General features: G+C 38.0%; 1 protein-coding gene across 1 annotated transcript; it reads right to left on the reverse strand.

Annotated features, from left to right (window-relative positions):
• Window positions 1–1418: 1418 nt before the first annotated feature.
• CHIC2 (cysteine rich hydrophobic domain 2) lies at window positions 1419–26310 on the reverse strand. The gene is made up of 6 exons (XM_055796342.1): window positions 25978–26310; window positions 18804–18858; window positions 18505–18660; window positions 4993–5049; window positions 4767–4826; window positions 1419–1808 (listed from the first exon to the last, which is right to left on the reverse strand). The coding sequence occupies exons 1-6, from the start codon at window positions 26094–26096 to the stop codon at window positions 1758–1760; spliced, it is 498 nt and encodes a 165-aa protein (XP_055652317.1). The 5' UTR covers window positions 26097–26310; the 3' UTR covers window positions 1419–1757.
• Between the last annotated feature and the right edge of the window lie 544 nt (window positions 26311–26854).

The following is a 26854-nucleotide window of genomic DNA, read 5'->3' on the forward strand; positions in this document are numbered from 1 at the left end:
CGGTATTTGTTAATTAAAAATCGTATTCCATCAAGTCAAAGAAACACACTTGTAAGCTTCCATGAAAAGCATGGCTGAACTATTTTCAAAGTTAACAGAGAAATCCACAGACAAAAGCTGAGCAAAGGATGAATTTTGGGAACAGATACAGAAGGCTTAGATTTAAGAAAACTTAAAACTTTCTAGACCACTCCCACTATCAACAATTTAGGAATATAATACTCACTAGAGCATATTTTACAGAGAATAAATATTTCGAAGATATAGAAAAATAGTTCACAGCATCAAGGTATCTGTAATACATTACCTTGAAATAAAACTTGTATTTAAAAGATTAAAAAGAGATTATTCTTGTAGTGGTATCAACTTTTCATTCATACAAATATTAAGCAGAGTATATCTGTTTTTTCATATATTCACATTATTGCTTGCTACCACAACTGTACAAGGAACATATCTTAACCTACATTAATGTTCCTGTACAGTAATTTCAGATACCTACAGCAAATTTAAAAATATGATTGAGTTGCAATAAAAAGAAAAAAAAACTATCTGTAAAGATATGTACAACTAAGATATAAGTAGAAGACAACAAAATGCAACTGGCCTGACCCAAGCATACACCATATATCCAGTTAAAATTATTATACTTGCACAGAAAATAAGCTTTGTAAACCAAAATGAGCAGAAGCAAGGGTGCAATAATTATCTAACACATTTAAACTTACACTGTTGCCCAGTGTACCCTGCTTTGATTATTTTTAATACACAGCATCTGCATTTGCATCTGGAACTGTACTGTTCAAGATTTCTTTAGTAACTCTTTTCTGTTTATGTGGCTTTAAAACAAAAAAAAAAAAACACAATCCCATCCCTGAAAGGTCGTCTTGGACAGTAAGTTTTAGTAAACCAAATCCTTCTGCACTCCTGTACAGGACCTGGTAAACAGTAGGAATAAAGCTGATACATGGCCTTAGCCTGAATTAAGACAGCTACATTATAAACTGCAATACTAATATATTTTTGTGAACTTTAATTCTACTAACCAGATGCATGCAATTGCCTCAGCCATTCTTCTAGTCTGAGTAAAATAATTCTATTTTGCTGCTTTGTTGTGGTTTTTTTTAATCTTTAAATTAGAACTTTTTCAGAACCAGCTGACAGGACTTCATGAAAAGCACAGAGATTTCTACTAATGCAATGACATTTGGGTTCCAAAAAGAACTTCATCTCCTTTTGTTGGAAGAGGCTAGCTGATATCCCAAAAAGAAATAGAAACATTTACAATTGACTAGTTACTGACAAAAGTTTAGGAAGATCTTAGAAGGTACTTCAGCATGTAAATGAATGATTAAAAGGACTTATACAATGTACAGTCAATCAGTTGTGTCTTTTGGGATAAAAAAATACCTGCTCACTTGTATACCATTTTCAGCTGTGTATTTATAGTAATATATATGTATGTACACACGCACGCGCGCACACATATAAAAGACTTTGAAAATCAAGATACATGAATAAACAGAAGTAGCAAAAGTAACAATAACTTAAGTGGTAGTTAACATTTGTGTGAAATTACTTTGCAGAATTTGACCAAATGCACTTAGAACACGCTCTTATTAAAAAAAAAAAAAAAAAGAATGAAAACACCACAAGATTCTGTAGAACCAATGCTATGTCACCACCAGGAGAGCACCAAGCAAGGCACCATTGGAAAGACAACATACTTGAATAAGTCTCTATAAATAAATCAAATGCTAATCTGGTCGAAAAATCGGTGTCTTTGGTAAAAATTCTATAAGGATGACCTGTATAAAAAGAAAACAAATATATATTAAACGGAAGATGGCAGCAATCCTATTATCTATCACAATTATAATTTGCTAGGTGGGCTTTGGGTTTTGTTTCGCTTTGTTTGTTTTTGTTTGGTTGTTGTTGTGGAGTTTTTTGAAGTACATCAAGTTTTAATGACTATCAGAGACCACAGTGCTCTTGTTAGGTAGAAAACCATTAGAAAAGTCATGTTTAATATAATTGTTTTGGGGCAAAAAAACAGAAGTCTTAAAGAACCAAATTCAACTGGAAAAGTTTGCCTACCCATACCTAACACATCTAAACAAACTGAAATAAGCTAATAAGTACTTATTTTTTAACATAATTAAATTACTTCATTAGGAAAAATTATGAAAGAGATAAATGTATTCATTTAAAAAAACCAAAACACAGAAAGCACAATGTATGTAAAGTTAATTTTCAATTACACATGCAAGTCCCTTTACTTCAAAATTGTTTCCACTTAAGGTAGGTAAGTCAAGTTTATAGTACCAAACTTGTATAGAAAGTGTACTAACCTTTGCAAAGTTCCTGTATCTAACAAATCTGCAAGTAGTTAACAAGAAGCTTAACTAATGCTTTTGTATGATTATTCTTAGGGTCCTGATTCAAATTTAAACTATGTGTTTCTGAGCTACGTACACATGGTAGGGTACAGACCAGAATACTGCCCAAGTATTTATCCTACTTTAAATAGAAAGCTTGAAGAAAATGTTCACCTCTGCATTTTCTTTCTTTAGAGAGTCATAATACAGCAGGATGTTTGTATTTATAAACAAATAAGCGCATCTGGTGACATAACTAAGGATTTTATTTACTTGTAAGGGGAACTTGCCTTTTGAAGAGCTCTGAAAAATTTTTGAATGTTTTTGATTGTAAAGGAGAACACAACTTTGCTGCTTAGAGAGTGAATCCTTCTATCTCCGATAGCATACTGAACATCAGAAAAGAAGTCAGTTTCTGATTTTATTTCCAAGGCAAACACTTTTGAAATAATGTATATCAAAACCAGGTGTATAAGTTTCTTTTTTGAGATACTCAGAAGTGACTTATTTTCAGCAGCAATGCAAACTGCTCAGAATTCATTGATCATTGACATGAGTCAACCACTGGATGCTTCAGAAGTACCAGGGCTTCTGATATTCAGGCAAAGTTTCAAAAAGGAAGCAAGAAGTAAAGCTGGAACACTGTGTTTACACCAAAGGTGTAAAACTATCTTGTCTTTATTTCACCTATGTAATTATTTACTTAATTTAATGTCTGCAATAGTGGATTTCAAATCTCAAGTTGGCAAAGCACCAAGTTTTGGGTACAAGAGTAATTTAAATCACCTGTTTTTAAAAACCTGAGGATAAGTGTTATTATTTAAAATTAAATCACAAACACAACTTTAAGGGCAGTTTTTAAGAGATAAGCAAATCAGTTCACTGAAAATGATAAAATGGTACAGAGAAGTTTTGTAAAAATTTTCTCATTAAATTTATCCAGAGTTAATGTATTAGACATTCCACAAACAACAAATAAAATCTTTGATCCTTATTCTGTAAAACTATATGCCCATGCTTTTATAAACAGGTCAACTGATTTTAAATTGTATTTAATAGCATGAATGTTCATCTGTAAATGTTGCTGGGCCACAGCATTTACAAACTAACATAGTATGTGGCTTTTTTCCAATTGAATCTGCAAAACATTGGATGTGACAATGCTTTCCTTCAGAAAAACAAAATTCAGTGAAGTTTAAAAACCCTTAATTTAGCTAAAGCTCTAATCTACCTTCTGACATTTGCTTTATTCCATTTTCAGTCACATCTCATACAACTAAACCAAAAAATTTTGCAGAACAGATGTTACAAAAAGTCTGCTTATTCAGTGAACTGAATAATCACTGTAAAAAATGCATTTTAAAGATCTTATGTTTCAGGCTAGAATTAAGGTCTAATGTAGAAACAGGGATAAGGGGAAGATTAAAAAAAATATTTTAGTATCGTTTCCAACTATTTAATAAATTTTAAAATTTTTATATGCATGACAGCTTTGCTGTTTTGAAGAACAGACAAAGTAACATGTAATGAAAGATCACAGATATGTTAGAACTAATACAGTAGATATTTCTCAAAGGCTAATCTTTATTTTAAAACAGTTAACCCTTCCTGCCACCTATTTCCTAGAGCATTAAAAGAAATTACACAAATTCTAATGTTTCTTACATTTTAACAGCTTAATTTCATCCTATTTATGTACTGCCAAGGTATTTTGAAAATGGAAACAAAAACAGCACCAAAAATAGCAAGAAGGTTGCAAGCTAAACAAACTGAAATCCCACATTGGACATCATTCATTTTAAACCACTTATAACTTCTCACTGTATAGTTCCAAGAAGGGCTTATGGAGTCTCAGTCAAAGACTGAAGTCAGAACTCCAGAGACTAACTTAAAAATATTTTAGTGACACCAATTAAGAGATAAAGATACTTTCATGACAGCTGAGGTAAGGGGCAGTTAAAATCTAAAAAGGCTAAAGGCTTCTTAAGCTCCAACAGCTTAGTTGAAAGGTCTTCTTCCATACTTTTAGACTTGATTAACATTATATAAAACAGCCATATCTGACTTGCTGCGTAACCAAAGTTGTGGTGATTCTTTATACAGCATCTAAAATTTCACACTCCATCAGCACATGTTCAAGCCATTTTATCTTGGCAATTAATTTATTATTTTTCAGAACACAGTGAAGCCTTGTTTTCAAGTCATTCATAACTTTATAAATCAGTCCTGCACATGAAACCATGCATCTGTGAACCGTAGAAAATCCTTGCACTCAGGCGATTAAGCTCCTGACACCTTTACTGATTAATAATCATGAAAAGAATAAGATCAGAAGCAAAATAAATGATCATTTAATAGAGAAACTCACAAAACAGCCCTTTAACTTACATATTCCATCATGTTATTCGTTTCACATTTCCTTTTGCTTAGTCTCCAATGCAAGCACAGCTAGACAAGGAGGAAAGAAAAAGAAGAAAAATGAGCTGTATTTTATTGCAGCACACAGACTAGCCCATTTGTCCACCTTTCATATTTTTTGTTCAACAAAAGCATCTGTTTCCATACTGTGCAATTCAAACTCCAACAGTACGAAGCTGCTCCCTGCGGCACTCACCTTGTGGTATAACCTATTGTTTTCCCATTCTAATAACTTCTCAATCGATCTTCGTGTCTGGAAGACAAATGAGAAAGAATTTTACTCTTGACTGGTTTTAGAAAAACTTTGTTTTGCAGCTGCTTTTGTGTGAAAAGGAGAGAGGTACAGGACAGTGACTGAGTACAGGGTGGTCCGTAGTACTATCAAAACTTCTTTGGTATTAAATAGTAACTAGAACAGAAACAACATTTTATGACGCCCAAATAACTATGTTCAACCATTCTGGAACAAAAACTATATGCTTTCTGGATCTTATAGCAGTTATAACTTTAAAACCACGGAAATTTTGAAGTGATCCAAGTATCAAAGCAGAAACACTGATCGCCCAGTATCCATCTATATGGATGTTGCAAATGTTGCAAACTATTTTGCAGTGCTGTAGGTCAAGTATAAATACGGAATACTGCAAACAAAAGAGAATTTTTTTGTTACTTTTATATCCAGATTTTAGAGACTGAAAACGAAATGCAGAGTTACAGTAAACTGCACAAATCAGTGTTACTAAATGTGTGATGTATAAAGAGCAAACCCAACATACAGGATCCTAAAGCAGTTTTACTGCTTATGTCTACACCTGACACTTCAGAGAGTCTTGAAAGCTGTTCTGCACAGCTTTTTAAGATCGTTCATGCTAGTATTAAAGGACATTCTGTGCTGTAAAGTTTCACAGTATTTGGAATATAATTATTCAATTATATTTACATTTGAGAAATACATACTGACATTTATGGTCATTTGACTGCCAGAATATACACTGCTTAGCTCTAAATGGGATTTGCTACTGACTGAATAAAAAGAGGATAATTCATGGTGCCAGGTGTTATGATGAGACCAACAGAGCTGCAGGTGCAAAAGGACAGAGCAATGACAAGGATCAAATACAACTTAGTGCAGCTGCAGCTCCCTTACAAGGCAGAGAGGGGTGAGGGGAAGGGATAAGAAAGCATCTTGCTGTTACTACTACAAAATACAAGTACTGTAAATGAACCTTAACAAATCAAACTAAATGCTGTCATGAGAGACAAGAATGTCTGAGTAAAATAAAAATTAGACAACAAATTATTCATTTCCCACCAAATATTAACATCTTGCCATTCAAACATCAGTTTCTCTCTAGTTTAATATCAAAGTGGTTGTGGAGAAACACATCTAAGCACGTACTGTGGTCACATGATTAAAAATTAGATCATTGCTATCTATGAGTAATCACTACACTGAATTTTTTTTATGTTTTATTTTAAAAAGCACAAGTCAAGGAATTATCAGAAGGTGTGTGTGTGCCAGTGCCTAATTTATCACATCAATTGGGAACTGAGTATTTTTGGGGTTATTGTTATTATTATGTTTTTAAAGACAGTGCCCTTTAACAATAATCAGTAGACCTCACTTGTTTCTTTGTAAAGATAGCCTTTTAGAGTCTGCTCTCCTTTTAAATGAAAATAGGGCAGCAGTTATGGTCACACTTTTGTTAATTTAGTTGCCAGTCAGCTCCAAATCAAAAGAAAATAAGGCTGCAGAGTGTAATTAACATTCAGTTCAGTCGTTTTGTCCCTTGTCTAGCCCCCAAGCTTTGTTAAAATTGCCATCTGAATGCTGAAGGCTGTAGGGAAATCGATTTGATTCTAATCGCACCATGAAAAGAACATGATCTAACTGCTTTCAGCCCTCCGTAAATCTGTACTAGGTCTTTAGCACAATGCAACTTCCAATTTAAAAAGCACTGAATGTCTCGTCAATGACTTTGTGAAGAAAAAAGAACAAGGAGCAGACATAAAAATTCCAATAGTTGTTTAAGCATTAAAGTTCATTTGCATCACAGCAAACCTGAAAAGGGCTGACCTCTCAAACCGCCTCTCAGGTCTATGAAGTTGTAGCCTTGACAAGCTCACATTGACAGAGCTCATTGACTCTGAAAGGCTACTCTATCAATGGTGAAAAATGGCAATAGGTTCTACTCTGAGCAGGCATCTGCCTGCCCACCCGCTGCTAAACCAATGGCAAAACTGATTCAAAACCTGAATCTACCTTGTAATCTTCCTTTCCAGGACCTTTTAATAATAGATTAAGATCACTATACAATTTAATTTCATTGTTTGCCCCAAGGAGTGTGGAAAACATCCAAGCTTTTCAAATTCCAATAAAATTACATATATATTGCAATACATACGCATAAATATGAAATTGATAGGTAGTTACGTACTATTAATTGGTTTATTTAAATAAGCCAGTTTAAAGTCATTTGACTAGCATGAGATAAAAACGCATGCAGCCTTGAAACCACGATTATTTATGTTCCCAGAGCCTTAAATACAATCCTTCCTGTAGTATAATTTGGGGTAGTCATAGGTCCCAAATCACTCCATACTATCAATACAGAAATGTTAATGAAAATTAGACTGTAAAATATTTCTGCAAACCTCAGAGCCTGGAATAAAAAGAAATTACTTAAACAGCATTGCACAATTCACTATAGTAAGTTTTCTTCCTACTTGACAGGTGAAAAAAAGCACTTGCACGTGCAGCTTAATTAATCACTGCTCTTGACATCTCAGTGATTTACAGTGAGGAGCAGGTGAGGATATACAAAACCAGAAAGGAACACTTGATTTGAGTGTAGCATTTCCAGCACACTAGGATGACAAGCTTATATATTCTATCAATGGTGTACAGAAAAACCCATACAGCAAATTATTTGTTAGCCACAACAAAAGCACAAATTAAGTGGAAGAGAGACTTGCTTATTAGGAAGATTTAATACTAGCCAGCTTTTAAAAATTTTTTCTTAAAAAACCCAATCCAAAATTTGAGCAGCTAAAACTGCAATTCAAGTACGCCTTTTAGCATACCAATGATAAGAAAGTATGCTTTGTAACACACTCTGTATAAAAAGCAGATAGTCTTTAATGTTATCCACAGAATTTTGCAAAACAGACCTCTTCAATCAACTATCTAGATGCAATGTTTAATGAAACATTCCTGTAAAATAACTCATTATTTAAAGATTTTTGACAGTGTCTTTTTGAAAAGTCAAGCTACCAAAAGAGCCCAACTCAGAATACACTCTCACCAACGCTTATTGTCCCCAATTAAGTAAAATACAGTTTTGCCCTTAAACATGGAAGGAAAAAAAAAGGAAGTACAAACTTCTCATGCAGAAACAAGGCAGTATTTAATACAAATAGCGTGCTACCTGTATAACCAACTGCAAGACCTTTCTGTTACACCTTTGCAGTGTCTAGTGAAGTTAGCTTACAATTCCAAATGCAGTTATGATCTGGACTGGGAGGCTGTGCAGCCACACGGTCCCCTCTTGCAGTGCATGACCTGGAACATGCACGCTACACTAAACCAAACTACTGAATGAGCCAAAGCCCCCTCAACTCCCACTGTAAATCAGTAAATGACTGGTAGAGTATTAAACAAAAGGATCTTACAGGACTCCCAAAGCAGTGCTAATGTGAGTACTTCCTGTTGTCTTGTAAGTGAGGAAACAACATGGACATTAACTACAGGATCCTCCACCATCAATTTTATTTGTAGTTCTCTGGGAACAACAAAAGAACCTCCCCGTACATGTATTTCATCTTTGACTTCTCATGTGAGAACTCCAAAACATATGTTCATGTAGTGCAACATTAGTCCAATAAATAGTATGTGGAGATGTTCAAATTCCTTCGTACAAAACTTCAGTACAATCAAGTATTAATAATTCTGAATAGTGCTCTGAAAAAATACACCTTGTGCTCAAATTTCAAAATACAAAGAGAATAATTGAAGCAGATTTTTTTTGTTGACTCTCATAAGGCCAGAATTTGTATTATACCCCATAGAAGAAAGGCAAAAGATCCTATCAGAGGTCTGAACTATACCATCTCCACTCAATCAAAAAGAAATGATAGAAGCAGTAATTTCTGTTCATTCTCCAAAGACACATCTGACTACAAAATTTATACCCAAGTAATTTAGTTATCAGCACAAACAATGAAACATACAGTTAGAAGATAACCGAATCACACAACTGTATGCTTACTTTCAACATGTCAGAACATCCCCTGAGTCAACACTGAGGCCTGTATCAATGCCATGAAAATGCCAAAGCTGTACTTGGAACACACATAACTGAATTACATGTATCTTTATCTCTGCTGAGGAAGTCCTCACCTTGAACAAACTGAATCACAAATAAACCCTTCAGAAACTACAAATTGGCAAGATTCCCATCTTACAGAAGAATTCTCTATTTGTGAAGGGCAAAGATGACAAAGATGAAACCTTAGTTGATTTCAGATCCTGACATCCTGGAATACCTACTTCAGCACATACAGTAGTTTGGAAAGGTGTCTGTTCAACCACTGAGGTGTATCTTGCATCACTTTTCCTATTAATAGCCAGGGTATTTGAGACTACTGTAAGGGTGCTCAACCCAGAAGCCACTGCAGCATCCACACAAGTCAGTGAGTGAAACCCATACTACATGGATTGAAGAACATCTGGAAATACATGTAGCATTCTGGTGCTTTTTGTACAATTCTGAAATAACTGCCTTGTCCAACAGGTTTACTACTGCTGCATCTTGTCTTACCTTATAGAAGTGGGCAGAAAGTGAGCCCAGACAAAAGCACAGATCAGAGCACCTGATCAGGCAAGGAGAAATATAATCAGCAGAATTCTAAAGCAGAACTGACAACATCAAGCCGAGCTCAAGAAACTTCCAGTTCTAAAAGACAGTCCTGAGGATATTGCCCCAAATCCTCACATGATCAATAAACTGGCCTAATTTGTATGGGTCTCAACCCTGGGTTGGTTCATCAGAGAGATAAATTTAAAGTTTAATGAATCAAATCCGATCAATTACTTTCCAGAAAGGTCTCTTCCACCACTTTGTCTGCTGATATAGAGGAAAGCAGCATTGTTTGACATCACTGCATGCAACAGTTTTTAGTATCTAAGCCAAAGACTATTCTTCAGAGACGCTGGTTATCTCAATTCTCAAACTCTAGACTGTTTAAGAAAGCACTAAAGCCATGAAGCATGTGGAGAATGGAAAAGGTACACAGAAACATACACCTCCATGCATATTATCCAGGAGTACCATGGAGAACATCTTGTAGTATTATCACCAACATATTAACTGATAGATAAGTATTTTCCAAAGTCATTTTGGTGTGTAGTACAAACATGTGGCAGAGAGAAAATATCAAGGAAAGTTCCTAAAAGTTGATTACAGAAGTCTCATACATAAATGTCCTCTCAAATATAGACAAGCCAAAAGACTCAAGATGCTAACTTGGTATTTCAGCCACTGGATAGTTTAGCTGTTCTGTAAGAGCTAAGTCACCAAGTAAGCATGGCTAACTACTTTCTGTAATGAGGTGACAACAACTAGAACCAACCATTGTGGAAACTTCACACCATAGAGAAGCCTTGTAGAAGAAATGGTCTCAACCTTAGCAAAATTAACACGCTTCCCTTGAGAAGGTTTAATTGAGATATGGAAAAACACATTTCACAGGCAGACAGATGTTGAACTGATCCGTGAATGTTGTTACTTGAATTTGTAAGTAAAGGTTTCTAACTTTTATTCTAGGATTTAATTGTAGCTCTGATTCTCTGTCATTATAAGGAAACAAAACCCATGAAGCTTCGATCTCTCCAAACAAATTATTCAAACCTGGCCATCGCAATCCAAAGCGCCCACCTCCTGCTCAAGGACATTCTCACAGAAAGGGACACAGAAAACGAACATGCAAAATGAAACTGACTATAACAGGGATGAAAACAGGATTGAATCTCCACCAAATATCTCATCTGGTGTCATCCACTGTGGGAAATTATAAACTGAACATGGATGAAAATCCCACCTTCATCTCCTCTTTTAAGGTTACAGTCGTGTTAATTTGGGTCTCCATCACTTATTTCCAAAATATCCAGTAGTATGCTATGGAACATAGTTCAAGGCCAGCACAGGTGGAGAAACTGAAGATTCTCAGGTTACATCTCTATTAGCAAATGAAACTATGCCCAGAAACATTCCCATTCACTTGAAGCCAGCTGGCAGAGAGCAGCTTACATCTGTATCAGTAAATTTTCATAACCTCCAAACCACTCAGTGCATTCTGATAATGCCTAGGAATTGTTACACAAGACAGACTCAGAGCCTGCCAGGGACCTCTCCAAGAGTACAAATTACAAAGCACCAATTCCTAGGAACGTTCCCAGGTTTAATTTATTAGTATGTAGGAAGCCTTTGACTCCTGCTGTTAGGAGTGTCCAAGGGCAGGCGCCAAGAATGGAGGAGAAGCTACACAGCCAAATAAACCAAAAGGTAGCAGAACTTGACAAAATAATTCTAGAAGGCCCTGTAAAATCCAACGCTTCACTACTGTGTGTGCTGAAGAGGACGATCCCTCTGAAAGGGACAGGCTCTACAGTGCCTTGCCCATCTAGGATTGAAACAGAAAATTACAGAATCCCAAGCAGGTTGATCCTGTAGCTAGTTAACCAATTTAGAAAAAATAAATCTGGCTACTTAAATATTTACCATCATCATTATTGCTCCAAATTCAACAATTTATTCCAAAATTCAGCAAAAATAATTTTTATGAGGAACAAAAATGAAAATATCTAGTCACTTTCTACTTCACATGTATGTTTGGTACAGTAGAAGGCTTATCAACTCCTTCAGTCTACTCTTTCACAGAACTGCCGCCCCAATCCTTCCAACTATTTTGTCAGCAACGTGTTTCTTGAACTACCGGGGTTGGTTCTTTTTGTGAAATAACAAGTTACTTTATGTATACATAGTGCTTGAGTTACTGACAGTGCTTCACTTACATAGAAAATAACATTATACCCTGATTTGTTTAATAAAGTGAAAAAGTGAGCACATCTCAGAGCAAGATTACTTTGAGGAAAAGCAAGAGGCAGCCCAGAAGCATTGCTACATCACACTTCCCAGCATCCCATTCCAGTTTTGTTTGTTTTACAGTAACATAGACTAACAAGTTCTTGTTCAGTGAAGTACTTTCTACTTATTTTATCATATGAATTTCAGATAACGTTGTATTCTAATATTTTCCTCAGTGTTTGCATATGCTCCCTATTTGGCATCATCTACAAAGATGTCTTGCTAAAGACAAAACCCTAAAAATTACCCTTCCTAACCTGATTTCCAAATCTGACAACTAGCTAGACAATTTTTAGCATGCTACTTCAAAACAGCTCTATGCAAATTTCAACTAGCTCACATTTGTTTTTTCAGGAACGTGTCAAATTGGACAGGAAAAGCAATACAAAGATGAAACCACTGCATTATCTATGGCTCCCTCTAGATACCTTAGCCATCACAATGTAAAAGGTGCTGTAACATGGAAACATTAATCCTACATATACTATTTGAATTAATATTAGAATGTTTACAGATATAATTTTAATTACAAATGCAATTATATTTCAAATATCATTTAGAATATTCACTATAGAAGCCAAAGATATATGCTGCATTTAAGATGAATATAAATATTAAGAATATATGAAATTACAAATTTAACTTTAAATACCTTTTCTAAAAATATTAACGGACTTGCATTTGAACTATAAAGAAACGAACTAGTATTTTCTGATTTACTTGTATTTGTAAGTATTTTTCATGCCAATCTTATTGCCCCGCCCACCCAAACAGGTTTGCAAATTAAAAGACATGGCAGAACTACCTGCTCCCACACCTCACTATGCACCAACTCACTACTCTACCCTTTAGGAAAGCACATAAAAACCCGATAAACATTTACAGGGTGCTCTGAAGGAAACAAAATCTGATTTCAGACATAGGAAAAAAAAAAATCAGAGCTATACACATGATTTCACATTTATAGTGTCCTACAAGCTTTCAGTACTTGAAGGACTTAAGTGACTCTTCTGACCAAAATCATAGTGAACAATTTTAAAAGAAAAATACACCAGATCTGAATCTTCTGGCTCTTTTATTTCACAGCTAATACTGAAAAGAGACATGATTTTAAAAGACCTCTGAATATATTTGAAGGCAATGGTCAAAAATGCATATTTGATACAATACAAGCACTACTTAAGAAAAGTTTTACTAAGCTGACTAGAGCCAATATAGAGATTACATGTGTTCTGGTTAGGATAAACACAACAAAACACAGTACAATTTTAAAGATTCTTCCAAACTGAACGACAATGTAAATTGTCACAGTAAAGACTTCAAAAACAAGGCACCTTCCTGTCTTCTGTAATTGCCTTGAAGAACTGCTTAGAAAAGCATTATGGTATTAAGAGCATCTCCAGTGCCAAGTCCCTGGCAGTCAGGCAGAGGACAAAAATACATATTTCCTTCAGTTTTGAAAATAAATGTAATGTATTCATAGCTTTAATAAACTGAGCTAATGTAGTTTAACATCAGTATCATCCACTGACAAGCAAGACTACTGTATTTAAGAAAATTCATTCCAGCTCCTCTACCGCATTTAATTTAATCAATACTTTGGAAGTTATAATTAGGTTATGTTTATACAGCATTCTGAAAATGTAAACTACTATGTAAGTGACAACTAACGATGAGGCTTAAGCAGCATTCATCAGCTTTGTGTGAATTCACAAACAAAAAAGTAGCTCTTGAAAGTATTACTAGAGATTGCTATTAAATATCTCATTCTGTTCATTTTAAAAGATTGCCCATGAACCTTCTGAAACATGCAATTTACATGTACAATACTGGCTTTGAAGAAATCTAGCAGTACTGCAATTCTATCATAGCTTTCATTGTTACAGTTTCTGTTGAAATTATTTATCCTATTTACACACTGTGAACTACAGCATTTAGTTAATACTGAAAATGAGTGTCAATTCATTTGAAAGAGTGGCTTCAAATGGGCACCTCAGCCTGTAGTGCTTTTTGAATTATAATTCACTATGTCATTCTTTTTATTTAAAGAACAATAACTTAAAGACTTAATGTTCATGTGTACAATCCGGAACTTGTCCCAGAAAGGATGGTATAATCTATGAGTAAAACTGCTGATGATCACCGACAATGTAGATCTGCAAATGAGGAACTATTTCCTGTAACTTTCTTGCAGCTTTTATTCATTAAAATCAAATCAAAACCACATAAAAGGAGAAGGGCAATAATATATTGAATCAAATTAAACATTTATTCTACCGGTGAAGAGTAGCATGCTTTTTCTCAAAAAACTCTATGCACAAGAAGGAATGAAGCAATACTGTACAAAGACTTCCAAAACTAGCACTGAACAAAGCACTAGGAAGAAAAATACAGTGAAGGGAAAGCCCTCATAGCATGGAAATACATTAAAGTGATATAATTAACAATTAAGCTTACAAACATCTGACTTAAATTCCTGGTTTGAAGCACCTGCTGATTTAAGGAGACAAACCCATAACTTATTTTTCACTGCACAAAAATAAGCACATTCCCATTATACACAAACTTTCAGTAATTGCCTGTAATTTCAGAATTCATATTTACATTTGTGAGAACAGTCCCACATTAGAATTTAATAAGTCAATGGAAAGCAGTAAAAATACAGAACACAGAGAAGAGTTAAAAGATAATTATTCTAACTTCAAACACTCTGAAGCTGCAGCTTCTTTTTTGTCTACAAGAACCTCAAAAAATATTTCTCTGAAAAAGAGCTACAAACTATACCAAGCAATTTAAGAACATGGTAGATTGATTTAGCCTCATTAAAACAAGCATTTCTTAATTGGTCATTCTGAGAAAAATTACTCTGCTGTATTAAAAGTAAGCAGTTGTATAGTTGAAACTGTTGTTTCATTTAATAAAAATCTTTAACTTAAGAAACATGCCCACTTGTTAACTCACTGTATAGGCAACAAAAAGTTTTTGTTTCTAAAAGATTTTTTAGTTTCAGCAGAAAAGGGCAAAGATGAAGGCTGTCTATTTTTATTGTGTGATTACAGCATGTTCTACACAAATTTCAGTTCTACATGGAATACTCCCATCCTGCTTTCAGAAATCAAGCCAATTATATGGTCTTGGGAGTCTTTCGTGATCGCTGCAGCAAAGGATGTAACAGGCCAGCTCCAACTGTCCTTTCACTAGGAATCACTTAGACAAGGCTGAATTAGCAAAGCTTTCTGGGCAATACTTCCAAGACAAGTGCAGGTACTGTAAAATAAGTAATATTTTATTTATTGTTAATCTTTTATCATTGTTTTACATTATGAGTGCCAGTGGGAAACAATCCACTGTATGTAAAAGCTGAAAGGAAGAAACAGGCACATCAGCCTGGATTCCTGTTTCCTCAAGTGAATCCTGGCTGTTGTGACTATACCTATGGCTGAAGTTTGGCTCGTGAAAGGACATTTAAAGAAGTAAAAGCATTGAAGATCATTTGATCAACACAACCCTACTCCAAGACCCAGTAAAGTCAGAGACAAGCAGTTCAAATGTGATTACTTCACACTGAGTAAGTCTTCTACATATCAGCAAAACTGTGACACTAGCAGCAAATCAAACTAGTCTGTGGATTTAATATTTTAATTTTTTTAGTGGAAGATTATAAAATTGCTTCTTGTCACAGTTCTACTGGAATCTACTAAAGCAAATTACAGATCAGAACCTAGATGAATCAGGTTGCATTTACAACTGCTGTCAATTTGCTGAGCAGCTGCAGGTAATTCACACCATGCACTGTCTCTCACTTTCCCCACTTCTAGGAAAATACGTATGAGTATTTTCCTGCACTTGTCATAGCACTCTGACATAAACTGATAGAAAGTCCTGTATAAAAGAAAAATCTGGCAAGCTTGTAGATGCAATTCAGTACTGAGATCTTAAAGGGTACAAAATCTGTAATTCCAGGTAAGAGGGATTTAAAGGATTTAAATCACCTTGTACTTTCCTGATTTGGGTCTACCAAGAAATAAAGTCAAATCCACCCATACCCACTCAAGCAACTCAAGTGGCAGTAACTTTTCACTGCTTTTCTGTGAGTAGTAGCCCTGGCTAGAATCATTTCAAATTCCTCTGCTTGTTTCCTATACTAGAATTCGCAAATACATCCCAGAAAATATTCCACAGCTTTCCTCCTTACCTCCTTTACCAGAGGAAAAAAAAGTCTTTCCTAGCCAGGTCCAGGATTAAGAGTTATAGTTTGGGAAAGCATTCTCATCCCCTTCAGTTTGTCTTTAGGAACACAAGTTAATTCTTTTCTATGTTATACTCTCCAGATGCCCAACTGGCACCAGGTTCTGGATTCTTTGTCTGACAGACAACCCTCTAAGCAGCCATCCATTTGCTCAGCCTGCTGATACAGACAACCAATGTCACAAGATGTAAAGTCTCCAGACTGACTTAAATTATTTTCATTCTGGAAGAATAACCACAGTTCCTAAACAAAGGTATTCAGTGCCATGCATAGTGTCACAAGATACTGTGTTTAGGCAGCTGAGTCTTAACCTCAATTTCACTAATGCTGGACATCCAAGCTTGAGCCTGACTCACCCAGTCTTAAATGCAGGAAAAGGTGCAAAGAGGTCCTTAAAGGTCTCCTGGTACCAGCTTTAACAGGAAAAATGCAACATTTACTGACAGTCTGGGCCATACCTCTAGGATAACTTCCAGAACTTCAACCCCAAGTTTCTGTCCTTACTCCTGCTGTTTATTCTCTTTCAAAGACTCTTCTGTCTTTATGCAGTCTGTATATTACAGCAACAATTACGCCACTAACTTCCTTCCAGCATCCTCTGAACAGAGTATTCAGGTTTTGAGGGTTTTTATTTCTTTTTTTCAGATTTATCCTTCTGGATGGAAGCTTACTTTAACTCCTATCCCATTCGAACACCAATGGAAGCACTTCTTTAACCATTCTTTCACTGGGTTCCCACACAGAATCTCCTTCCCCAGCTTCAAACACTGTCTTTTGGCCCCAGATGCTACAAGTCTTTTCTCTGACTTTGTTTAACAATGGATAAAGAGTTGATTATTGGTGATTCCTGATAGCAGATTAAGAAGCCCCAGTTTAGAAGATGAGGGCTTGTGGCATCAGTCCCTACCATGTTACGTGCTGCTATCATTTCCTGCTACAACAGCATATTACGTGAGAAAAATGTGTCAAGCTAAAGAGCGCCAGAAGCTTTCTCCTTTTGAAGTTAAATATGGACAGTAGCAATGCAAGCTTTCCTTGTCTTTGTAAAAAAAGAGGTATGCCTAGAACAGTAGTCTTCTCTGCAAGCTAGTTAAGTCACCAACTCATCTGCTGAGGCAATCAGCAAATTCTTATTTCTTCTAACAGACTTTTAGGCTATGGAACATACAACCATGCTACAGGAAACTTACTAGTTTGTGATAGTTTAAATATGGACAACCTGCTATACTTCACACTTATGCCAACATTTTTGTATTTTTTTCTCCACAGACTACAACATTACCAGGCGGCTTTTCTACCTTATTTTGTATACAATTAAAACCAGCCTTAAGTAATCACTCAAAGGGACTAACACAGAAAGTTAGACGATACAAAAATGCATGCAGGTTGTTATGATCAGTGTTCATCCCATAAATATTTTTTCAAAATGCCTTGATTTACCAACTCTAAAATGAGGACTTTCATAAAGAAAATCAAGCCATGTTCAGTGTACCGACTTGTACATAACTGGCAGCATTAGGAGGTATCACAAGAGAGAATATACACAAGCTTTGCCATGAAGCAGAAAAATGAACAGGACTAATAGTGAGGAGAGGATGGGGAGACACAGAGACTTCTTGCAAAGCAGTGAAATACGACTAGCTAAAGGCAATTTTTACACACATGAAAACAGAAGAGATGGGAGGGCAGCCTAATTAACAGCACTGAAGGAAAGAAAGTGAAAAACAGGCATATGCAATGAGCTTCTGTTGAACAATACACAGTGCCAAGTGTACACAGGCAAAACAACTTTCTAGTTCTTAATGTGTAAAAACAAACACAAAAAAAAAAATCTTACTCATCTACAGCTTCAAAGGAAAACCCAGAAAGAAAAAAAATTATTATTACATTTTAAAATTTTTTTTAAACAAAAACATATGGCTATTTGGGCCACAGTGTAACGAGAAGCTTCTCAAAACAAACTGCCACTAAATCACTGTCAGATTCTGATAATCCCAAACAACTTATTACAGAGAAGATGCAGCTATTAAAAAAAGTATGTTGAAAGCTACTTCAGTAATAGTAAGTGCTGCACAGTCCATGGTTCTAGCAGAGATATTCAGCTATACTACCACTCAGTTAAAAGCTCAATGTCTGACTGGTGTCTGTTGGTAGCTTTAACCAGCATGACAGACAACTGTTACCAAAATGTATGAAATCAAACTAATTTAAGTAAGTTCTAGCATACAGTTTTTAAAGGTCGGGGAGACAAAAAAATTGCAACAAACCCAGTACAATTCTAACTATCAAAAATTATATTAATAGTTCAACTTACTCTTTTACTGAGGCAGATAACTGGCCACATACTACAACCTAAAGTGCAGCAGCAGCAAAGGCATCCACATAGTAGCCATCGTACATTAACTGGAAGGTTCTTCTTAAGACAACTGTTAACTCTACTGATGCTGGCTTTAAATTCCTCAGGTGCAACCTACAAGGGAAAAAAAATAAAAACCAGAAAACAAACTAGTCCCACAGCAGTGCTATTTATTACTTTTACAGTGGTCTATACCTGGAACTCCTGTATTTGTAATAAAATCTTAACATATCAAATTCCTACTCTCAAACACTCACCTTTCCAGTTAAAGATGAAGGAAATTCTGCTTCAAATTTGTTGCTTAGTCCAAACCTGCAAAAACAAAATTAAATTCATACCAAAATTATCAATAACTCCAATACATGCCACAAGTTACAAGCACGTCATAATACTCTCAGCATTTGTATCACAACAACATTATTTTCAGGAAAAAATGGTTGTTATTAAAATTCCTAAAATTATCTTAACAAACAAAAGCACACCACCATACAGTTTAAAATCCATCTTGCCTATAGTGTCTTCTTAAAGTTCTGTTGATACTGTTGACTCATCCCAAACTCAGCAAAATCTTTATAAGCAATTGTGGCAAGCATGAAAAGTGAAGAGAAGTACTTATGGGCAGAAGGTAAGTTAAGGCCATGGCTTGAGTTAGCCCCTCCTCCACCAGTACAGATATATCTTGAAGAAAAGCTCATCCTGTGCTATTCCACTCAGGCCATGCTAAGTAACAGTTTTGAGCATAACAATTGAATAAATACCAGCTTGTTTATTCAGAAAAAAATACTGAATAATTCAGAAAAAAGTTTCAGAACACAAAATACTACCTAATAAAATGTTATTTAAATGATAACTAACTTGAAAGAAACATATGTAAAGTTATGAGACAGTCTGAGATGAGCTGGAGTTACTGACTATTCTGGTTGCAGAAGATCTAGAAATTAAAAGAGTTTCACTTTGTCTTACAGCTGGCTGGTTGGGTTCATGAAAGGATGAACCTTGAAGAACATTCGAATATTTTCTGGCATCTGGTCTGGTCAATAACTTCTAATAGGGACTATACAGTCTAACAAAGTCATTAATAAACCTGTGTGACTGCTAATTTGTTAAACAGCACTCAATGTAAAATTTAAGTTGTAATCAATAACCTTCTGATATAAACCAAAGCAGTCTTACTATCAGATACCACAAACAACACAAATCAGAAATTAAACTGCTCAAGGCTAATACTGGCAGCAAGACCTATCACACATTGCTCAGTTGGATGCAGAAAAGCTTATCTGAGTCTTGACAGTTGCAGATTTTAAAGGCATAATTTGCTTTGACAATATGTTTATTGAGCAGCTAGATGTTTCTCAGGGTTTTGCTTTTGGGTTTTTTGTGGGGTTTTTTTCTTACTGAACAGAATGATCTGCATGCCAATGGAGAACTTTGTCCAAGTAATCAAATAGGCAGTTAAGTGCTGCACCAATGGTGAGCTGCTATGGAAGGGCTTCACAAAACCCAGTGGACAAAAGGTGACAGATGAGCTTCTGCCTAGATAAAGGTGGTGAATCTTGGGAAAGCTAAACTATGCTTTTGTGACACTCAACTAAAGTTTGGTAGCTACAGCTCAGGAGAAAGATCTTTTGTCACCACTCATGATTCTCTCAAACATCAGCCACTAGAAACAGCAATAAAATACTTGGCACCGCTAGGAAGGTGATTAAGGACAACACAGAGGGCATGGTTTTGACTCTCCATAAAACCCTCGTATACCCACATATTCAATACTGGGTGCAGTTCTGGCATCCACATTTCATGGAGGAGTTGGTAGAGTTAAGAGAAAGCAGAGAGAAGGAAGACTAGTATAATCAACAGAATAAAGCAGCTGCATTAGGAGACTAATAAGGCTGACACTAACTTGGAAAAGAGAAGGCTGAGGGGGTATACGATCAAAGTACAAAGATTCAGGAAGGTAGTGGATAAAGTGAATAATTAACTGTTAATTACCAAATCCCACAACAGAAGGCACTCACTGAAACTAGTCGATCTCTTTAGAATAGATGAAAGAAGATGCTTCTTTATGCTGCAAGTAGCAAACTTCTGGGTTTGTTTCCACTTGAGATTAGTGACACAGACTATGCCAACAGATTTGGAGAGGGTACACAAGCTCCATAACAAAAAGACACTACAGTTGAAGTATACATCACCTCACACAATTGCAGATGTCAGAGAATACAAGAAGAATGGACACCAGGAACAGTCAGATTTGCATGCAACCCGTAAGTAGCAATGCCTGTTGCCACAGTTGGCAACAGCATGCTGGGCTAGATTACTTTATGAATTTGATGCTGTAGGCGATTTTTACACGTGGTCTTATGGAAAAATAAACAAGTCATCTCCCTATCATTGACTGCAGGCAGTATAATCATAGAAACATAAAGTGATTTGGGCTGGAAGGCACTGTCAAAGATAATCTAACCCAAACCCTCTGCCACTAGATCAGGTTGCTCAAAGCTCCACCCAACCAGACCTTAAACACTTCCTTAAACACTAATAATGGGACACTCACAACTTCCCTGTGCTACCTGTTCCAGTGCCTCACAACCCACACTGTAAAAAAGGTCCTCCCTATATCCAACCTAAACCTACACTCTTTCTGTTTAAAACCATTGCCCCTTGTCCTGACACCACAGGCCCTGGCAAAAAGTCTCTCTCCATCTTTCTTAAGCCCCCTTTATACAGTGAAAAGCCACAATAAGGTCTCCCTGGAGACCTTATTGACACCTAAGATAATATTTACACCTAATATTAACACCTAAGCATATTTGAGTATTTGTAATTAGCATAGGAGCTCTGCAACTCCCTCAAATCCCTCAAAACTGGTGAAGTAACAAATGAAAGTTGTTAACCAGAGAAACGTGTCAAGTTTACCACTTCAACATAGAACAAAGAAAAACTATACTTAATGGAAACATACCTCTACCATTGAAAATCCCATTGAATACTCCATGATGGGAGGACTATCCACCCTTTCCCCAAAAGAAAGGAGGGGAAGGACTCCAAGCTCAAGATACACAGATGCCATCAGAAGTCTCAAAGCTAAAAGGTGACACCCCTTTACTATGTAATTAATTCATCAAATCAGACAGATGTCTAAAGAGATACCCCTTCAAAGAATGATCTTCATGTACTTGATGCTTCTTCAACATGCGGAAGAGTTTTACTATGAATAATGGAATTAAATAAAAATCTGAGCAATAAGGGAGTGGCTAACCACAAAGATAATTTGATCCAAAGTAGCTCTTGTTAAAAGAACTAAATGAAGCCAAGCCCCTGACCAAGATATAAGACAGAATTTCATCTGTCCCTCTACCCAGAATACTGAGGAAGACCTTTACTCTGGGGCATGAGCAGGTACATCAATGCAACAGGGAAGTCTCCCTGCTGTCAGTTAAGTCACAAAAGTATATCATTCCAAGGAAAGCCCTGCTCAGTCTCATGATGAAGACTGGCTGGGAAATTAGCAGGACAGAAACAACGCTTTTTTATGAATGCATGATCCAAAAGTATTCAAATGTTGATAGCTTCATCAAACACAAGCAAACATTCATGGAGACCACAAAAAGTCATGCCTGACAAAGACAACCTTACTGGAAAGGCTCTAGAGGTATCTGATTTTACAAAAATGCTGAGGTAGAGTGAGGCACAGAAACTACTGGCCAAATACAGTTACACTTTGGTGAAGTTACAAGCAACTGAGACTCCATACTCAAGGCTTGTGGCGATGCTTAATACATGGTGGGCTAGCAAAACTGAAATATGAAAGCTAATTTAACCAGCTACCACTATCACTCTGAGCTTTCCATGTTCCAGTTTTGTCACTATATGCAGGCAGTAAAAAAGGGTGGCTCCATACATTAAAAGCTTTGGTAAGTAATTTGTGATCTCAGTATTATCACTCTTGACTGGAAGCTGCAATGTGGAAACTGAAATACTAGAAACTCCACAGAACACTACCACATCTTCACTGTAAAGACATAACAGCTCCAACAAAAAGGCAGCAAAAAGTGTCTTAAAATCAAACAACCAGTATTTTGGAGATGCATTTCCTCAGACAGCTGTCCTCATATGCAACTTCATTTCTTTTACACAATACTCCCATCTTCAGTGACACATACCCTTCTCTGCTTGCTCTACGCTTTTCCCAGTCTGTATCACGTCTTCAACAGATCCATGCTCACCTCATGCATGAGTACTTTCTTTAACCTTCCTGGAACCTGAAAGAGTGTTTGTTGAACATGACTCTGCTTGAAAGGTTGAGCTGAGTTCCTGCCCTTATGTACAGTGGAGAAAGAAACGGTGAGAGGTGCAATCCTTGAAGTACAGGAGTTTACAGTATAGGACACAGCCAACCTGCAACCTTTTCTCAGCTTGCAGCTCAGATCTTCCTAACACAAACACATGCTATCCTCTTCCTCCTTGTCCTCTCTTATGGGGACACTAAACCATTTTTCCATTGCTTGCAACCATACTCTTAGTTTCATATGTTCTCAACCCTTACAAAATAAAAAGTATTCCACAAATCTTGACACACTCCATCCATAATTCTCACATAACCCTGTTTCCATTCATATGTCCTTGATACAGAGTAAGATTCAAAAATGTATAAGCAGACTTAAGTTTAATATTAAAGAAACTGACTTGGGTGAAAATATGTTTTGTGTGGGTTTTTCCCCCTCCAAACAGTTATCTTGCATCAACACACAATGCACCAAGATGACAAACAGCACAGACAGGCATTCACTAGCACATCACAACAGCTCTCCCTCATTCCAAGACTGCAAAAACCTAATAAATCCAGTACTACTAACTAATACAGTCTGGTATATATATGGCATATATGTCTCAACTGGTCAAGGAACAGGAAAGCACAGAAAACAGCCACTGAAAAACACAATCAGACACAATTACCACAAATATTCTCTTCACAATTTCAAACTCGCCATGTACCTCTCTTTCCACCCTCATATGATTTTAGAAGCATGAAATACCTTGGACTTTCAGTTCAGTTGTATGTAAAGTTCTACATTTTCTCAGCTTTCGGGTTTCTTGCCATTAGAATTCATCACCTCAGGTTATCAGAAACCAGGTCAAATATTACTCCTGATTACTGAGCTATCTAAACTCTGTTGGTGTGAAAATAGTTTAACTGATTATTTAAATAACATTTAAAAAAAAAAAGTTTTAGAACTGTGTGCAGCATGCTCCAAACAATGAGCTTTAGAAGAAAACTCTTAGTGTTCATCAAAAGCCCCACACCCTGGAAAGGCAAGGCCTTTGTATGTTTTATTTGGAAAATGTTCACCTGCTTTAATTGCTTTTAACTACCCAGCTTAGAAAGGATGAAATCAAGTAAAAGTAAACATCTTTCCAACATTAATCTGTAGTCACGTAAATGACATATTTCAAACTGAACATTATGACCCCTGTGTAAGATCAGAAAGGATATGACAATAGACTATGAAAAGAGAGTTTCTGTTCAAATACACTCACTGCAGAAGCAGTCAGCAACTTTTTAAACTGCAGAGCCAGGGACAGATCAGTATTTGCTTAACTGCTGATAATTTTTGTCAGACCTTCAAAACACACACATACTTTAACACCAGGCAAGACTAATTCATTATATACACAGGACTTGACCTATTCCTTAAACCCACCAAGTGAATGTTCTGACAGTGATCTAACTTTTAATAATAAGCTTCTCAATCAATGACAAAAAAAAAAGTTATAGGCTGTACAAAGGTAGAAGTGGCTGATGCTATTTAGTGAACTGTTCAGACCTGGTGCAATAAAGAAAGTAGATGGAGATCAGCTGCCTGATTTTGGAGGTACATGTTCATATTTCATTGCTCATCCAAAACCTAAAGAACAAACATTTTAAGGAAGATCTTAATAACTAGCTAGTGACCACTAATGAACAATTAATGAGGCAACCATCTTTCAACCACAATGCCCTTACTAGTCACAGACACTATGCAAGCTTCTTCACATTCCACTAACGGGCCTTGATCTTGTCTCGCACAACTTACTTCTGGTATTGGAGAAGAAACCATTCTGTGCCTTCATTTCAGTTCTTTACACTTTCGCATTTGCTAATATGAAAACTATCTAATTGTGGGTTTCCTCTGTTTACCAGATACAGGCTACAACTACCAGCTTATTTTCAGAGAAGTCACTGGATGGTAACAACTTCTGTTTACAATAAACAGTCATATGCTGAACACTTCAGTTACATGCCTCTGATCCTTTACGGGGTGTCCTCAGCCTCTTGCCCATCCACATCCTTGCAGCCCTCCAAATCTCCCTCATTCTGTCATGTCTCACTTCCTGTTTTTAACCAGACAGCAAACTGCACTGCCCAGCTGTTAGTATTACTTAATGTCAACCAAGTATTAAAGCAGTAAGGTACCAAAGTGCCACAAAACCAATATAATTTAACCCCAGATTTCTGGACAGGTCAGTATCTGAAAATCAGGAGAGTTCATGGGACTCAAAACAACAGACCACAATACCTTCAACTTCCACGCCTCTATTGTAAGCCTAGTCCTACTGAACAGTGAATACTAAAAAAAAAAAGTTTGTACTGCTGCATTTCGTCTCCAGGTCGATATTTCAGCATCTGAAACTGTACATCATAATGGACAACTACTACACTTCAGAAGAGTGAGCCTGACAGAACTGACTGAAGGGAAGATACACTCATCTGTTACATTACTGAGAAGTCCTACACTAACTCCTGGTCACTTGCTGCCAGATTGTCAGACACACCAAATATGCACAAAACAAAACTCACAGCTGCTCCCGTGTTAAACACTGTGAAACAACACCTATCAATCACAGCTCAACATGACTTTACATGTACCTATCTGACTCACAGACATCTCTTATTTCTTAAAAGTTCTCAGAGCTATAGTAGCGGCCACATGTTAACTGGGAGTGGGCAACAGATACATAAACAACCCTAAGCAATAGTCCAGGCGGTCATGTGCTGGCACATACCTGCTATACGCAGGGACACGGGGACCTTACTTCCTGACAGCTCATCATTTTGGACAAATACCTCACATTCCTCTGTCAGTCACAGCCCTGTTTCCTCAGCACCTCGTTAGAGGTTTGCACCCGCTTGCGAGCCCCAGGCGGCAGCCAGCTACCCAGCGGGGCCGCAGAGAGCCCCTTCGCAGTTCCACGGACATGGGGGCAACGGGAGGAGGGAAGCAGTACCGGCCCGGTGCTCCCCCAGCCCACCTCCCCGACTCGCCCCAAGCTGCAATCGGCGGCTGGGCGCCCCCGGCCGCCGCCGCCCCCAGGCCCGGCACGCAGCCGCCACCGTCCCGTCGCCCGGGCCTCCACCGCCCGCTCCGGCCCCGCAGGCCCCGGCGCGGCTCTTACACGGTGACATGGCCGGAGCCGCGCACCACCACAGGGTCGGGGGAGTACTTGAGGAGCTGCTCCTCCAGCGCCCGCTCCTCGTCCTCCTCCTCCTCGTAGATCTCGTCAAAGTCCGCCATGGCCGGGCCCGGGCGTCCGCGGAGAGAGAGTAGCCGGGGCGACGCGACGGGTCCGGCCGCGGAGGCCGGCGGGAGAGGGCCGGCGGGGACGCACCGGTGCCGGGGCGAGCGGCAGCGAAGCCGCGGCGGCAGCTGAGGAGGCGGCTGCGGCGGCAGCGGCGGCTCCGGGCGAGGAAGCGCCCGTCACCCTCCGCGGGGGGAGGGGGCGAGGGGCGGGGCAGGAACAACAACAACAACATCCGGCCGCGGGGCCCGCCCCGCCCCCGCCCCCGCCCCGCCCCCGCCCCCGCCCCACCCACCCTCCGCGCGGGGCGGGGCGGGGGCGGAGCGCGGCGGGGCGCGCGGCCGCCCCGATGTAAGGCGGGAGGAGCGCGAGGGCGGCCGTTGGCCCGTGGGCGGGAGCGCTGGCCGCCGCGGGGCCCTGCCCGGCCCGGCCGCGACCTTTCGCGGGCCTTTGAGGGGGGTGTTCGCTTCTTCGAGCCGAGTGTTTGCTTTCCCCTGGTTTTAGCCCCTTTTTGGGCACCAGTGAACAGAAGGAAGGGGTTTAGCGCGCCTGCTGTCAGCTGGGGGGTTGCCCCCTGGGCCCGTTGGCTTAGTTCAATGGGATGGGAGGGAAGTGGGCCATAACCCAGGCCGGCCCGGCCAGGTGAAGGCCAGTGCCACGTGTTCCTGTGTCCCTTGGTGCTGTTGATGTCAGGGTCTACCGACTCCCCAGAAGCCTTTCAGCCCTCTGTGGAAAGCACCGTGCCGAGACCGTT

Source organism: Falco peregrinus, chromosome 2 (assembly GCF_023634155.1).
Source record: "Falco peregrinus isolate bFalPer1 chromosome 2, bFalPer1.pri, whole genome shotgun sequence".
Taxonomy (NCBI): Eukaryota; Metazoa; Chordata; class Aves; order Falconiformes; family Falconidae; genus Falco; species Falco peregrinus.

Excerpts from the sequence above, each read along its gene's own strand:
- CHIC2 (XM_055796342.1), bottom strand. The coding sequence starts at position 26,096 with ATGGCGGACTTTGACGAGATCTACGAGGAGGAGGAGGACGAGGAGCGG. Across the intron at positions 18,859-25,977 it reads GGCTCCGGCCATGTCACCGT|GTTTGGACTAAGCAACAAAT; the intron begins GTAAGAGCCGCG and ends TTGTTTTTGCAG. Across the intron at positions 5,050-18,504 it reads TTATCTGCCTCAGTAAAAGA|ACACGAAGATCGATTGAGAA; the intron begins GTAAGTTGAACT and ends TTTGTCTTCCAG.